General features: G+C 52.2%; 1 protein-coding gene across 1 annotated transcript; it reads right to left on the reverse strand.

The window, feature by feature from the left end:
• Positions 1 to 1,726: 1,726 nt before the first annotated feature.
• TFE3 (transcription factor binding to IGHM enhancer 3) lies at positions 1,727 to 16,662 on the reverse strand. The gene is made up of 10 exons (XM_054472172.2): positions 16,108 to 16,662; positions 13,442 to 13,555; positions 12,109 to 12,412; positions 11,199 to 11,444; positions 11,012 to 11,116; positions 7,143 to 7,260; positions 6,733 to 6,789; positions 6,472 to 6,547; positions 4,399 to 4,546; positions 1,727 to 3,601 (listed from the first exon to the last, which is right to left on the reverse strand). Exons 1-10 carry the CDS (start codon positions 16,221 to 16,223, stop codon positions 3,158 to 3,160), a joined length of 1,728 nt encoding a protein of 575 aa, XP_054328147.1. The 5' UTR covers positions 16,224 to 16,662; the 3' UTR covers positions 1,727 to 3,157.
• Between the last annotated feature and the right edge of the window lie 303 nt (positions 16,663 to 16,965).

Here is a 16,965-nt window from a genome sequence, read left to right on the forward strand (position 1 = left end):
CTGCACTCCAGCCTGGGCAAGAGTGAGACTCCATATAAAAAAAAAGAAAAGTACCTAAAATTTGCCAGGCATGGTGGCACATGCCTGTAATCCCAGGTACTCAGGAGGCTGAGGCAGGAGAATCGCTTGAACCCGGGAAGCGGAGGTTGCAGTGAGCTGAGATCACGCCGTTGCACCCCAGCCTGGGTGACAGAGGGAAACCCTGTTTCAAAATAAATAAATAAATAAATAAATAAAATAAGAAAGTATAGTGCCAGGTATGGTGGTTTACGCTTGTAATCCCACTTTGGGAGGCCACGGCAGGTGTATCACTTGAGGCCAGGAGTTTGAGACTAGCCGGGGCAACATGGTGAGACCCTGTCTCTACTAAAAATACAAAAATTAGCTGGGCATGGTTGCGTGTCTGTAATCCCAGGTACTTGGGAGGCTGAGGCACGTGAATCGCTTGAACCTGGGAGGCAGAGGTTGCAGTTAGCAGAGATCGTGCCACTGCACTCCAGTCTGGGTAACAGGGTGAGACTCCGTTTCAAAAAAAAAAAAAAGAGTATAGCAAAGTTGAGGAGAAAAAATAAAGGTTATTAGGGAGCCATCAGTCTGGTTACAGAGATTCAGCAACCAGGCTTGGAGGGGTAGCAGTGTGATAGGTTAGAAAGACCTAGCAAGGGTCGGGTGTGGTGGCTCACATCTCTAATCCCAGCACTTTGGGAGGCCGAGGCAGGCGGATCACTTGAGGTCAGGAGTTCGAAACCAGCCTGGCCATCATGGTGAAACCCCGTCTCTACTAAAAACACAAAAAATTAGCTGGGTATGGTGGCAGGCGCCTGTAATCCCAGCTAGAGAGGTTGAGACAGGATAATTACCTGAACCTGGGAGGCAGACGTTGCAGTGAGCCAAGATCATGCCACTGCACTCCAGCCTGGGTGACAGGGCGAGACTCTGTCTCAAAAAAAAAAAAGAGATATCAAGTATGGTGGTCACAGTCTAGGGGAGTCACGGTGACCAAGCCCAGTTCCAGCCCTCAGATGTCACAGTCTGGTGGGGGAAATGGAGGGACCAGGCCTGATGCTTGTTCTAGGAGTCAGTGTCTGGTTGAGAAATTGCGGGAAAATACTTTTTCCCAGCCTTCAAGATACTTGTGTTCCTTTAAATTCTCCCAAAATCTCAACATCTGTTCCAAAATTCAGTTGGTTGCCTGTTCCTCTGCCTTTCAGATATTTGTCTTTGCCCTTTCCACCATCTTAAATACCTCTGTTGTCTGCCAGGAAATATCCTCATAGACTTCTTTATCAGTTTCAAAAGTGGATTTGCAAGAAAAGCTTCTTTCCCCCTCTGCCCTCAGTGGCATTTTTCAATCGAGCCCTCACTCACCTGACTTTACTGTTTTACCGCCTCACCCATTTACAGGCTTGCATATCTTCAGAACAGTTCAATTCTATTCCTCAGCTTCTTCAAAGACCAAATGGAAGTAAGAAGCAGCATGTTCTGACTAACATCCCTTTAGAGAAATAAATTAGATGAAACACTTGCAGCAGTTAAAATTGTGCCTGGTGATTGGTCTTTAAAAGTACTAATGTCTTTTGTTTGCATATTGTCTTCCTCCATGCCCTCTTCCTTTCTAAATTCTTTTATCCATCCTTCTGGAATCTGTTTCTCCCAAGGACTTTTATCCCTCTTGGCCTGCATGGGCTATGTTCACTGCACAGTGAAAAACAAGGACAGGAGACTCTTTGCCAAAGTTAAAAGCGCATCAAACACGCCTAGCTTTTATTATTTTAATCACAAACCTATAGACCCCTCAGTATACCCTCCCTGGGGCCTGGCCCCAGCAATCCAAAGCTGACAACTTTGGGTGTAGGTATGAGGGGTGGGAATGGAAGGGGGACTGTCTCTTGATAACTCTGAAATGGGGTGATTCCTCCAAATGAAGAACTGGGTGGGGAACAGAGGTTGGGGTGGCCTAGATTCTCAGTATGCGGAGCAATAAAAAAATCAGATAAACAAATGAGGGGGTACAATATGTTTTACAACCCTCCTCCAAGCCTCTGCCTTGCTGGGGGAAGGCTTCCAGTTTTTCCTGGGCTGGGGAGCTCCCAGGATAGCCCCTTCCTTCATCCTCTTGCCCTACATGTTGAAAAAGAATACTGAGGTACTGGTTCTGGTAACCTGAACTCAGTCCCCTACTAATACCCATCACCTTCCCAAACTGCCCCTCAAGGAAGAAGGCAGGACTCTGCCCAAGGGTGGGGGCCTCTCACTCCAGATATAGGTCTGGAAAATTCATCCATGAAATTTCATAATCTGTCCCTTTTCCCAAAAGCAAGGTTGGCTCAGAGCCCTCCTAGGTCAGGTCAGGTTGGTCCCAGGTTAAGGTAGGGGAGCTTAAGTACCACTCCTCCCTGCAGTGTGGAATGCTTAGATGGGATGTTGCTGAGGGACAAGAGTGGGGCTGTGATCTCCACAAGCACTAGCGGTGGCCTGGTCCTACTGATTCTTCCACACCTGAAACGCCTGTGCTGGGCTGTTCCTATAGGGAAGGGGTGGGGCCTGGCTCCTCCATTCCTAGAAGGCCAGGAGAGTTCCCAGGGGAAGGGGCCAGGTCTCATCCTCGCTTCTGTTCCTTGCGTGGGCAGAGCAGGGCAGGGTTCATGGGGAAGGGGCAGAGCTTAAACCCCCAGGGCTGGGACCTCTATTACTTGACTCCTCTTCTGTGCCAGGATGGACTAGACTGGTGGTTCCAAGACAAAGGATGGAGCAACATCCTGACATCTCCCTTTCCCAGGAGACCTGGCTAGGACAGTCCCTAGGGGACAGGGGCGAGACCTCATCCTGTCTCCTTCCCTCACCTGGGCAAGGATGAGTCCCACGGGGACAGGGGTGAGGCTGTGATCCCCAGGGGGCAGGCCCTGATCTCATGTCCTTCTCCAGCCTTCTCCTTCTGAAATACCTGCACTGGGCGGTTCCTTTGGGGAAGGTGCAGGGCCTCATCTGACTCCTCCTCCTTGCCTGATTACAGGGGTGGGGCCTGATCACATCTCCTCTTCCCCCAGAATACCTGGGCAGGGCAGTCTCATGGGAGGGTGGGGGAAAAGGCGGGGCCTCATCCTGACTGGTCCTCCTTTCCTGGGTGGGGAAGTCCCAGGGGAGGGGTGAGGCCTGATCAGGACTCCTCCTCCATGCTGAAGCTGCTGCGGCGGCTGCTGGCCTTGGAGACAGCAGGGGACACTGAAGAGAGCAAGGGATCGGAGGCAGCCCGCAGTGGGGACAGGGCACCCCCTGACAGTCCTCCCACCACCCCCTCCTCCTCCTCCATCAGAATGTCCTCCAGCCCCAGGTGGAAGGGGTCTCCCAGGTCCCCCAGGTGGTCGCTGGGAAAGTGCAGGTCCAGAAGGGCATCTGAGGGCGGTGCGGGGGGCTGCTGATGGGGAGCATTCTGGGCAGGTCCCCCCCCTACATGGAACGTTGCTGCGCCTGGCCTGCCCTCCTCCTCAATGTCCAGCTGCTCTGGCTTGAGGCTGTCAGAAGCCGAAGTCGTGGCCAGGGAGAGCAGCCCTGGAGTGGGAGGTACCGGCAGGCCATGGATCTGGGCCTGCAGTTCTAGTTCCTGTAAAAAATAGGGGTTGGGTGCAGGATAAGTAGGGTTCAGAGTCCCTGAGAGGCAGAGGAGTGTAAAGTTTGAAAAGGGTAGGTTCCCTGGGTTGGAATTCAGCTTCTGCTACTCACTAGTTGCAAAACTTTAGGCAAGGTGCTTAACATCTCTGAAGCTTCAGAATCGCAAACTGTAAAGTGGGTATATAATAATGGCCCCTAGGCTGGGCGCAGTGGTTCACGCCTGTAATCACTTTGGGAGGCCGAGGCAGGTGGATCACCTGAGGTCGGGAGTTCGAGACCAGCTTGACCAACATGGAGAAACCCCGTCTCTACTAAAAATACAAAAATTAGCTGGGTGTGATGGTGCATGCCTATAATCCTAGCTACTCAGGAGGCTGAGACAGGAGAATTGCTTGAACCCAGGAGGCGGAGGTTGCGGTGAGCCGAGATTGCGCCATTGCACTCCAGCCTGGGCAACAAGAGCGAAACTCCATCTCAAAAATAAATAAATAAATAAATAAAATAATGGCCCCTATCTCATAGAATTCTGAGGATTGAATAAGTTAGTGGACATAAAGCTCTTGTCACAGTACAGAGCACAAGATAAATGCTATGTACGTTAGCAATATTATTATCCTTCTTAATATTATGATTATTATTTATCATTATCACTATCATCATCGTGTGAGCTGGGAAGTCCGGGGATCCCCCAAGTATGCCAGGAAGGGAAACCCTGGCCTGCTCTCTCTCTGCCTCCACCTGCAGGAAGCTCTCCCCCTCTTCCCCCACCACCATCTCCTCTTTTCAAACCTGAATTCGGAGCTGCAGGCTGCGGTTGGCCTGCTCCAGGGATCGCTGCCGGCTCTCCAGGTCTTTGGAGCGCTGCTGCTCCTTCTGCAGCTTGCGGATATAATCCACAGAGGCCTTCAGGATGGTGCCCTTGTTCCAGCGCATCTCCCTGTGGGGCCCAAGTGGGAGGCAAGCAGGAAATGCCACATGAGGGGTTTCTCAGGAGCTGAGGCGGGGATTGCACCAGGTGGGAGCCTCCCACCACATGCTTAGAACTTGAGGCTGGGGTCTTTCAAAGGTATGGAGTACCCAGAGGAAAACTTCCCGCCTAGAATCTTACAATGGTGCCCCATCACACTCCAAATGCTGGAAGCCGTCTCTGACCTGACCCCTTAGGATTCCTCTCTTCCCTATGTCCCTCCGATTGATCTCACTACAGCCACATTGGTCTCTCAGTGCTCCTAGAATATGGAAAACCATTCCCATCTCAGGGCATCAATCCCAGCCGTGCCCTCTGCCTTGAATACTCTTACCCCCAGACACCCATGCGGCTCCCCGCCTTGCCTCCTTAGGCTCTTTATTCAAACGTTTCCTTGTCAGTTGGGGCCTGCCCTGTCCTCACCTTCCTTACCCCAAACTAACCCTCCCCAACATTCTCCCATTTTCCTTCCAGTCTTTATTCTTCTCATAACACTCATCATAATGGATCTCATGGATGTTTACTTATTTACTATTTGCCTGCACCCACTAAAACATCAGTTTCATGAGGTCTGTTTTGTTCCCTCTGGTATCTTTAGGGCCTAATATGGTACCTGGCACAAACCAGAGGCTCAATAAATAAATCTTTCTCTTTTCCTTTTTTTTTGGGGGGGTGGGGGGGTGGGGGATGGAGTCTCGCTCTGTCACCCAGGCTGGAGTGCAGTGGCACAATCTCGGCTCACTACAACCTCCACTTCTTGGGTTCAAGCGATTCTCCTGCCTCAGCCTTCTGAGTAGCTGAGATTACAGGCCTACGCCACCATGCCTGGCTAATTTTTTTTGTATTTTTTGTAGAGATGGGGTTTCACCATGTTGGCCAGGCTGGTCTCAAACTCCTGACCTCAGGTGATCCACCCGTCTCAGCCTCCCCAAGTGCTGGGATTACAGGTGCCCACCACCACGCCCCGCTAATTTTTGTGTTTTTAATAGAAATGGGGTTTCACCATGTTGGCCAGGATGGTCTCGATCTCCTGACCTCGTGATCCACCCGCCTCGGCCTCCCAAAGTGCTGGGATTACAGGCGTGAGCCACTGCGCCCGGCCATCTTTTTTTTTTTTTTTTTTTGAGACAAAGTCTTGCTCTGTCACCCAGGCTGGAGTGCAGTGGCACCATATTGGCTCACTGCAACCTCCGCCTCCCGGGTTCAAGTGATTCTCCTGCCTCAGCATCCTGAGTAGCAGGGATTACAGGTGCGTGCCACCACGCCCAGCTAAATTTTTTGTATTTTTAGTGGAGGCAGGGTTTCACCATGTTGGCCTTCAACTCCTGACCTCGTGATCTGCCTACCTTGGCCTCCCAAAGTGCCAGGATTACAGGTGTGAGCCACTGCACCCAGCTAATTTTTGTATTTTTGAGTAGAGACGGGGTTTCATCATGTTGGCCAGGCTAGTCTGAAACTCCTGACCTTAGGTGATCCACCTGCCTTGGCCTCCCAAAGTGCTGGGATTATAGGCATGAGCCACCACACCCGGCCAATAAATAAATCTTGAGTAAATAAAGGAAGTACCATTGCACCACTGCACTCCAGCCTGGGTGACAGCGTGAGACTCCATCTCAAAAAAAAGAAAAAAAAAAAGGAAGTACTAAGTGAACAGAAAAGTAGGTGCATATATCCTACAGGGACCAGATGGGGCACACAGACCATAACATTATGTGCCTAACATTTTAGGTGCTGACACAGTGAGGGTCTGCAACCCTGCTCAGGCTGAGAAAGAACCAGACAGAGGAGAAATGCCTGGGCCGAGACTGCCTGGTGAGCCCACCAAGGCACAATTTTAGTAGCATGGGACGCCTGCCCCACCTCCCGCTGGCCTGAGGGTCCCAGCCCAGACTCACGGGTCACTGGACTTAGGGATGAGAGTGCCCAGTTCCTTGATCCTGTCGTTAATGTTGAATCGCCTGCGACGCTCAACTTTGGAGAGGGGAGGAGAGGAAGAAAGAGTGGGAGAAAGAGTTGTCAATTAGCCAAAAATGGAAGAGACAGAAAGTAGGGAGTTGGGAGGCTGTTGCAGGGAAGGAGTTCCCCATGGGGGCCCAGGACTTGGGGTGAGGCAGGCCTGCAGAGCACCCGGGCAATGCACACGCTCTCTGGCTTACTTAGGTTGTGATTGTCTTTCTTCTGCCGTTCCTTCAAAAGGGCCTTTGCCTCGGTCTCTGGAAAAGAGTAGAGTGATCAGGGCCTCTGGGCACAGGAAGGCAAGAAACACACGCAGATGCTAAGGTAGGGTTTGGTAGCCAAAAGCAGGGGAAATGCCTTTTTTAAAAAGTGCCTTCTTTTTACTATTTTAAACCATGGTGATAGGCTGGTTGTTAAATCCAAGATGAGAGGAAGTGAGAAGTGGGGTGAAAGCAAGACCACAAGCCATATGGGGAAAGGGGACAAACAGCCCCCATTTCCATATGTCCAAACCATTCCCCTCAGAATCAGGCCCATCTCTAGACCTGGTAGGCACAGGGCTCACCTGGGGTAAAGTGTAGGGCCATGGGGCCAAGACCCTATCACCTACCAGAGATCTCCCGTTTGATGTTGGGCAGCTCAGCTGGGCAGGAGTTGCTGACAGTGATGGCTGGTGTGGCCACGCCTTGACTACTGTACACATCAAGCAGATTCCCTGACACAGGTAGCTGGGGGCAGAGAGGGCAGAGAACCACCAGTTGGGAACAAACCCCAGGCTTGGCTCCTCCTCAGAACCAGGTTCCTGAGCTTCCACATATCCCAAAGATGGGGCACCCTCTAATGCAAGGACTGGCTGACTCAGCACCAGAACCCTTGCTTCTCCTTCAAGGCAAATTCACATGGCGACCAAACAGGGAGGACAGAGCAAACCGGACCTACCTTGCTTCGCTGGGAGACTGGAGCCTGCCTGGCCTGCTTATCGCTTCCTCCAGTCCCTCATATCCCTCAGTGACCTCTAAAGCCCCTCTCCCAAACCCCGGGGCTGGCTCTGAGAAGAAATGCTGGAAAACCACCCTTCTCAGGTCTTTGTGGGCTCTGATGGGACATTCCAGTCCGTTAGCTCCTCCCAGCACAACATTCCAATCCAGCATTCTTGGAACACTCCAACCCAATCTTCTCCGACCTTGGTAAATTGTCATGATAACATTCTATCCAAAATCTGGCCTTCTGGAGAATTCCAACCTAATCTCCAGTCTTTCACTCTGATCAAGTTGTACCATCTTCCACTCTGATCAAGTTGTACCATCTTCCACATCAGGGTCTCCTGTTGCTGTGGACCAAGGTCCTGACTCCAGTATCTTCCTGCACATTCTGTTCTCTCAGGAGATTCTTATCCAACTATTCAATTAGCACTGCTTTATGTCAGCCTAGTTTTTTTTTTTTTTTCCTCTCCTTCACATTTTTCTGGATATACTCCAGAGGAGCATGCCAATCTGAAGTATACCCAGGGCCAGGTGCAGTGGCTCACGCCTGTAATCCCAGCACTTTGGGAGGCCGAGGTGGGCGGATCACTTCAGGTCAGGAGTTCGTGACCAGCCTGGCCAACATGGTGAAACTCCATCTCTACTAAAAATACAAAACAACAAAAAAAATTAGCCGAGCATGGGGGCCTGCACTTGTAGTCCCAGCTACTTGAGAGGCTGAAACAGGAGAGTTGCTTGAACCCAGGAGGTGGAGGTTGCAGTGAGCCGAGGTCACGCCACTGCACTCCAGCCTGGGCAACAGAGCGAGACTCCATCTCAAAATAAATAAATAAATAAATACATACAAATAAAGTATATCCAAATCCCACTTCTTCATGAGTTTTAATCTCTTTTTTTTTTTTTTTTTTGAGACGGAGTATCATTCTGTCACCCAGGCTGGAGGGTAGTGGCGCAATCTCGGCTCACTGCAAGCTCTGCCTCCCAGGTTCACGCCATTCTCCTGCCTCAGCCTCCCAAGTAGCTGGGACTACAGGCACTCGCCACCACGCCCGGCTAATTTTTTCGTATTTTTAGTAGAGACGGGGTTTCACTGTGTTAGCCAGGATGGTCTCGATCTCCTGACCTTGTGATCTGCCTGCCTCGGCCTCCCAAAGTGCTGGGATTACAGGTGTGAGCCACCACACCTGGCTGAGCTTTAATCTCTTGAACCCACTTCCAATCTGGTGGATATAAGGTCCCAATCTCTAGCTGTGTCCAAATCAATAAAAAGTTCTGATAAATTAGTCCCATTTTTATACATGCTTCCATCCTATTGATAAGTTGGAAAAAAGCAAAACTACAGCCACTTGGTATGCTCTAAAGCAAGTTATGAGACCAGGCATGGTGGCTATGTCTGTAATCCCAGCACTTTGGGAGGCTGAGGTGGGTGCATGGCTTGAGCTCAGGAGTTCGAGACCAGCCTGGGCAACACAGTGAGACCCTGTCTCTACTAAAAATACAAAAAATTAGCCAGGCATGGTGACACAAGCCTATGGTCCCAGCTACTTGGGAGGCTGAGGTGGGAGGATCACTTGAGCCCAGAAGGTGGAGGCTGCAGTGAGCCAGGATTACACCACTGCACTCCAGCCTGGGTGACATGAGCAAGACCCTGTCTCAAAAATAAATAAATAGGCCGGGCGCAGTGGCTCAAGCCTGTAATCCGAGAACTTTGGGAGGCTGAGGCTCAGGATCACCTGAGGTCAGGAGTTCGAGACCAGCCTGACCAACATAGTGAAACCCCGTCTCTACTAAAATACAAAAATTAGCCAGGTGTGCTGGCGGGCACCTGTAATCTCGGCTACTTGGGATGCTGAGGCAGGAGAACCCAGGAGGCTTGAACCCAGGAGACAGAGGGTGCAATGAGCAGATATCGCACCATTGCATTCCAGCCTGGACAAGGAGAGCGAAACTCCATCTTAAAAAAAAAAAAATTAAATAAATAAATAAATAAAGCAAGTTAGGCCAGGCATGGTGGCTCATGCCTGTAATTCCAGCACTTTGGGAGGCTGAGGCAGGCAGATCACAAAGTCAGGAGATTGAGACCATCCTGGGTAACACGGTGAAACCCTGTCTCTACTAAAAATACAAAAATTAGCCGGGCATGGGGGCACGCGCCTGTAGTCCCAGTTACTCAGGAGGCTGAGGCAAGAGAATCGCTTGAACTTGGTAGGCGGAGGTTCCAGTGAGCCGAGATAGCACCATTGCGCTCCAGCCTGGGTGACAGAGCAAGACTTTGTCTCAAAAAATAAATAAATAAATATAATAAAGCAAGTTACGAGACTCTTGGAGTGTTCAAAACCAGAATGTTACAATGGTATATTCCTTGCTCTAGAAAGTTTTATCTACTGACTAGAAGGACTCTGCCTCCTGGCACAGTTCACTTGGTATGTTCCAATCACTACGAGATCCAACTACTTGTTATAACCCACAGCAAGTTTGAAGACTTTTGTTATGCTTCAAGGCCGGGCGTGGTGGCTCACACCTGTAATTCCAACACTTTGGGAGGCCAAGGCAGGTGGATCACTTGAAGTCAGGAGTTCAAGACCAGCCTGGCTCACAGGGTGAAACCCGGTCTCTACTAAAAATACAAAAATTAGCCAAGCGTAGTAGCGTACACCTGTAATCCCAGCTACGTGAGAGGCTGAGGCACGAAAATCGCTTGAACCCAGCAGGCAGAGGTTGCAGTGAGCCGAGATTGCACCGCTGCACTCCAGCCAGGGCGACAGAGTGAGACTCTGTCTTAAAAGAAAAAAAAGGTAAAAATAAAATAAAACAAAATGCTCCAATCATTACATGGTCTGGTGTATACGTCCCAATGACCTGAATCCCTTGGTACATTCAAGTTGCTATAAGATTCTCATCTGGGCCGGGCACGGTGGCTCACACCTGTAATCCCAGTACTTTGGGAGGCTGAGGTGGGCAGATCACGAAGTCAGGAGTTCAAGACCCGCCTGACCAACATGATGAAACCCCGTCTCTACTAAAAATACAAAAATTAGCTGGGTGTGGTGGCACGTGCCTATAATCCTAGCTACTCAGGAGGCTGAGGTAGGAGAATCGCTTGGACCTGGGAGGCAGAGGTTGCAGTGAGCCGAGATCGCGCCACTGCACTCCAGCCTGGGTGACAGAGCGAGACTCCGTCTCAAAAAAAAAAAAAAAGATTATCATCTCTTGGTACTTCTCACAGCAAAGCCCAAGCACCTTGATATGCCTGATATGCCCTACTGTCTCAGTGAACTCCCCACCTGTATCTCTCACAGTCTACATGGTCCACCTCTCAACACAGTCCAACAAGGTCCAAGGGCATTGATATACCCTGTTCTCGTCATAAGGCCTCCCTCTCTATCTTACCATAATCAAGGCAAGGGTCTCATATACACACAGCCAGCCTGAGTATGGTCTTGGTGATACAGAAATGCCCTAATTTTCAGACCAACCTCCGATCTCAGGGCCTCACCGTGCTGGGGAGCTGCAGTCCTGTGGTGCCTCCGGGCAGATAGCTGAGCATTTCATCATTGTAACTGGACTCCAGGCTGATGATCTCATCAATGACATCATCAATCTAGGGGAAGAAGTAAATATTATACAGGTTTAGAAGAATTTGGGAGGGGAATGTGGGGGGAGGTTTGGCTGTAGCCTCTTACCTCCTTCTCTGAGCTGGACCCGATGGTAAGCAGCGCCATGGGGCTGTTGGGTGCACTGCCTGTGGGGCCGGTAGTGTGGGCAGCCTCGGGGGCAGGCAGTGGCTGGGCACTTGCGGGCCCCGGCGGTGGGGTGAGGGCCTGGGAAGCCAGCTTGGGCCCGAGTGTGGTAGACAGGTACTGTTTAACCTGCTGCCGGCGCGCCTGCTGCAGGTGGTAGCGTGTTGGGTTCTCCAGGTGGGTCTGCACCTGTGAAATAAGGTAGACAAGGAAAGGGAGGGGACAAGGCAGAACAGGACTCAAAGGGGTGAATTCTGAGCCCCAGCCTGACCCTCCTAACTCACTGGTGCCTAGACTCAGGCAGACAAGCTGGGCCCAGAATCTGAGAACACCCCAAAAATATTGGCGAGTCTCCCCCAGGACCCAAACTCTCTTTCTCAGAAATCCTTCACAGCTGCCAAGATCCACCCATGACTGACAGGATCCCTCGTAGTTTCTGGAAAACCCTGTCACAGTCCCCAAGATTCCCCACCTAGTCTCTGACACCACCTAATAGACCTGGGAACCATACAATGCTTCCCAAGACCCCCTAATGGCCAAAGAACTAATGTATCCTACACACATGAAGCTCTTCCTACAAAGCCAGGGCCCACTTGGGGCACTCATGAGCCTCCATGGTCCACCAAGACATCCTCATGGCCCCCAAGAACTCCTCGCAATTTCACAAGATCATCTCAGAAACCCAAAACACATGAGACACGAACACAGATCATTTAAACAGTACCAGGGACCTTCCTTAGAGTCCCTAAGACCTTGCCCCCAAATCGCCAGCGCATCGAGGCCATCCCTAGCTCCTAGGATCACTCCTCAGTCACCAGGAGCCCCCTCCCAGGGCCTCTGGATCTCACCTTACCTTGAGCACCTCCCTGGGCACCTGAGCAGGGGGTGGACGGCCCAATGTGTGGCCCCCAGCAGAGACGCCAACCACAGAGATGGCAGGAGAGGCAGGTGCAGGACTGGGGAAGGGAGCCGCGGCGGCCTGTTCCCGACGCTCACGCCTCTCCTGCTCCTGTGCCTGGGCCCGCATTAGCTGCTGCCGCAGCAAGACCCTCGATGAAGAAGATGACGACATGGCAGGGGTCCTGGAGCCCCCTGCAGAAGACGATGCAGAGAGTGTAGCTGGGGTGGCTGGTGTGGCCTGCAGTGATATTGGGAGGCTGTGGAATGGGAAATATGGGGCCATATTTTAGGTAAGCTAAAAGTCTCATCCCAAGCCTAAAGGGTCTTAGCGTGATGGAGTAGACACAGGAACCAGGCCTGTTCTCTGCCTTCCGAGGCCACAATGTAGAAGCAGAGACACAGGAACCAGGCTTGGTGGTGGCTCTCAGGGGTCACAGTCTGATGGGGGACACACTGGAGGTCAGTCTGGTGGGGGAGTTTTAGCCTTTGGTCCTTATGGTGAAGCCTAGATTTGAGCCTGTTGACATATTAAGTGGAGATGCTATTGTTCAGCTCTGCAAGGGGGGGTTTGTCCTATTTACAGGAGAGCAGAAGAAGCAGAATTGAGGCTGTGGCAGCAGAATGTGGATACAGAGGGCTCCTAAGCCCAATGTGAGGCTAGAGAAGCTCTCTGAGCTCCTGGGGGTGGGTGTCAGGTGATAGGAGAAGCCCCAGGTTCCTCTTCCTCCCCTGCCTGGGCCTCTGGTCCCAGGAGCTAGTCAGTCTTGAAAACCTCGGAGATTTCACAATACTCTCTTCCTGCCCCTCTTCCACCTCCCCTCCCCTCTCTCAGAGCCCGGGCCGATGACTCAGCACATTTAGACTTCCAAGCTTGGGGAAAGAAGAGACCAGCAGGGGCTCCTCAAAGGCTGAGGGTGGGTGAGTTGGTAGTGTGGGAAGGGACTGAGTTGGGGCTAGAGGCATGTCCCCGCCCACCCGGGGACAGGAGTTTAAGCAGGCCACGCCCTATCTCTGAGCACTCCAGGCCGGCTGGAACACTTGCATATGAATGGGTGTGCAGGTGGGCTGGGGGCAGGCAGAGGAGGTCTTGACAGAGATACTGGAATCCTAGCTTGGCCACCTACTTTCCTGTGTGACATGCTCTTTCTGGCCCCTAATTTTACCACCTAGAAAACGCAGGCTGGTGAAAGAATGGGTTGGGCTGGTACTGAGGGCCTCTGCCCATCAAGAGGGGAGAGGAGGGCTGAGGAATTGGGAGGGGAATCAGATAGACAAGTCATACATACCTTGAGCGAAGGGGTAAGGGTTGGCTTTTGAGCTCGTAGAAGCTGTCAGGATCAAGGACGTTTTCTAATTCTATGTCAGCAACAATCCCGGATTCCGGAAGCAAAGAGTTCAGGCTGAGGGGGAGGTGGAGTGGTGGTCAGTGATTGAACGAAGGACTTTATTCCCCAGCCCTCCCCTGAGATGGAGAAAGAGAGAGACAGAGAGGGGGAGAACGAACAGGAGGGCACAAGCCCCTCATATTTGGCCACCTTGCTGGGTACCACACCACCATGAATTCCCACCTCCTTCCCCCATCCCCCTTTCCCTTCCCCACTGTGTTACTCATAGTCCCTTAGGAGTCAGAATAATAAGAACACCTGCATCCCAACCCCCACACTGTAACAACCTGGGTTTGAGAAAAACAGAATTTAGGAATAACAATTCACTTTATAGAAGGATTCCTGACTTCCTATTCAGAGTTCTCCCAGCCCCCATACCCCCCTACTTTTTTTTTTTTTCTGAGACAGAGTCTAGATCTCGGCTCACTGCAACCTCTGCCTCCTGGGTTCAAGCGATTCTCACGCCTCAGCCTCCCGAGTAGCTGGGATTACAGGCACACACCACCACGTCCGGCTAATTTTTGTATTTTTAGTAGAGATGGGGTTTCACCATGTTGGCCAGGATGGTCTCGATCTCCTGACCTCATGAGCCGCTTGCCTCTGCCTCCCAAAGTGCTGGGATTACAGGTGTGAGCCACTGCGCCCGGACAACCCCTATTTTCTTTACAGCTGAATGTGAGCCCAGGTATATGTGTACGCACGCGCGCACACACACACACACACACACACACACACACACACACACACACACACAGAGCAAGTAGAGGCATCCCTCAGCATAACAGTCCCTCGTAACACAAACTGAATGCATCACAAAGAGAACTGGGAATAATTCACTTGACGTAAAGATCTACCATTTCACAAATGAGTTTCTCCCAGCCCCAGCCAGAGTTCATGGGATGCCAACACATGCCTAAATATAAAATAGAAATATCAAAGGCTCCCCTCGCTCCCACAGACTGGATTTACAAGAGGGAGAATTTGGGTGGTTGATCCACTTTATACAAGCATTCTTTTCTTACCGGAGGAGCCTGCCCAGCCTTCTCCTGTTTTTTTGGATAGATCAAAACACACACACACCCCCAACACTAACACCCACTGGCGCACAAAATAAGAAGCCATATACACCCCTCCCTTTAACTATGTCCACTACTGCGATGATCTAGGTTGTTACAGAGGAATTAGAAGATGGTGAATCGATATACAGAAAGGCTCTGCTCAGCCCCAGAGAGCAAGGGACAGTTAACACACACGTGGATGAATATGCATCCTTCAATTTAGCTAAACATTTAGAATGCTGAGAGATTGCTGGTGACTTCACTTGACAAGAATCCTCTCCCCTCCCCAAGGATCTGTCTTCCTTCCTCTCCTCACCCTCAGATGGAGCCCTAAAACCACCCAGGAAGTTGGGAAGAGGAAGCTCGGGCGAGCCACTGAGCTCAGCACAATCCCAGGCACAAAAGAGGCAAAGACCCCCCCCCCCACCCACGCCGCCAGGGCTCACACACCCATTGCACAGAAGTTGGAAGAGATGGGCACTGGGGTGAGCAGGGAGGGCTGGGGCTCCAAAGCCCACTGATGAAAGTAAGGATGAGAAGAGGCCAGAGGGGATCCACCCAGGCAGGGATGGTACAATCTGTACTCATTCCAGCTCTATGGACAGATTCAAGATTACCCCCAGGAGCTCAGAGATCAAAAAGAAGATAAAAAGAAAAGGGGTGTGGGGCTAGGGAGTGGGAAGGGCTGAGAGGCTAGAGCGAGTAGCAGCATGAACAAGAGCCTCCTCTGGGTTCCCAAACAAGGTCTGAGGCCTTCTCCGAGCTAAGAGGTAACATCATCACCCTCTGCCTGGCTGTCTGTCTCCCATTCAGGCCCTTAACAGATGTGGGAAGAGGGCTTTTCCACTATCCTTGGGATCTGCCCCAGCTGGGTAGGCGGGCAGGGGGGAAAGGATTATTCTGGTCAAGTCTTGCTGAATGTTGCTTCTCTTGTTCATTCACACGCACTCACAAGGCTGGTCCCAGGCAGCATATCTGAGATACCTCCGAATCCCTCCAGATTCATGTTATCCCCAAACACAGCAACCAGTCACTGAGAAGCACCAAGCTCCCAAGACAGCACTTCTGTCCCTCAGGACCCCTTCTCCCACACTGAGGGAAAAAGATTCTAGGATTCCCTTAAAACCAGTGCCTCACCTGACAGTGTCCCCTCAAATTCATTCCCCTCATGTCCGATTGAAAATCCCCGAATTCAGCCTCTAATCAGAGACCCTGTCTGCCAAGTTCAGCTATCTTATACCAGTTTCTGGATACTCCAGAATAGGCCCCTCTAGACGCAGTCAAGGGCTCCCCAAACCTGACCCAGACCCCGCTTAATGCACTCCCAAGACTCCTTTAATAAAGCCACAATCCAAGCAGGCCACTGCTGGATTCCTTAGGTGCCCCCCAAGACGGGCACCCCGACGTCCTCCAAGGCTAGGCCGAGGACCTCCAATCCCAGTCCGGGGCCCCCGCGATCAGGCCCCTGGGAGCCCCAGTCTGCACTCCCGGCCCCAGGCGGCCCCGCACCTGAGCAGCTGAGCCGAGTCGGTCGGCCTGCGCTCCTCCAACAGCACGAACACGGCTCGAGGGCCCTCCGCGCTGGCCTCTACGCCATCCCGAGCTGGTTCGGCCGCATGAGACATGACGCCCGGCCCCGGGCGAGCCCTGCCAGGCCAGTCGGGCCTCGGCCCGGTCCCCCTAACAAAATAAGAGTCCCCCCTCCCCCCAGCTCGCCACCGCCGCCTCCTCCGCTAAGCCATGGAGCTAGCACTGCGCGGGCGGGCGGCGTCGGGGAGATGGGATGGGCTGTGAGTCATCCCCCGCTCAGAACGGACCGACGCCCCCCCTCAACCTAACCCCGGACGACCGCCCTCCTCCCCCTCATCTTCTTCCCCCTCCTCCCTCCTCCCAGGGATGGGGAAACTCCACAGGAAGTGACCGCACTGGGGATGGACGGCCCGTCTGGCCACGACCCATTAGCGAGGCGGCCAATCGCTGAACGGCGATTCGAAGGCCCACCCTAAGCGACGCCTCCGACGCGGAGGAAAAACGCGATTCGGCCCGCCCTCATTCCGAGAAGCTGCACCCAGACCACGCCCTCAGGGGCAGCGACAAATAGGCGAGGGGTGATTTGGTTGAACCACGCCTCTATGTTTGCGCCGCTTTCGGAGCCACGCCCTCTCTTCTCAAATTATCCGTCTGCAAGATAATATTAAGCCGCTCCTTGGGTCCTCTGCGCCTGCGCATCGATGGCCAGTCGGCGCACGGAGGGTCTCCTGGCCAAGCTTTTAGCTGCGGAACCGCGCCCTCTCTCGGCCAATATTTGTAATATCTGAGCCCTAGACCGCGCTCCAACCTCGATCCAGCTGTGCTCTCTCAGCCAAA

The sequence above is a fragment of the Pongo pygmaeus genome, chromosome X (assembly GCF_028885625.2).
Source record: "Pongo pygmaeus isolate AG05252 chromosome X, NHGRI_mPonPyg2-v2.0_pri, whole genome shotgun sequence".
Classification (NCBI taxonomy): Eukaryota; Metazoa; Chordata; class Mammalia; order Primates; family Hominidae; genus Pongo; species Pongo pygmaeus.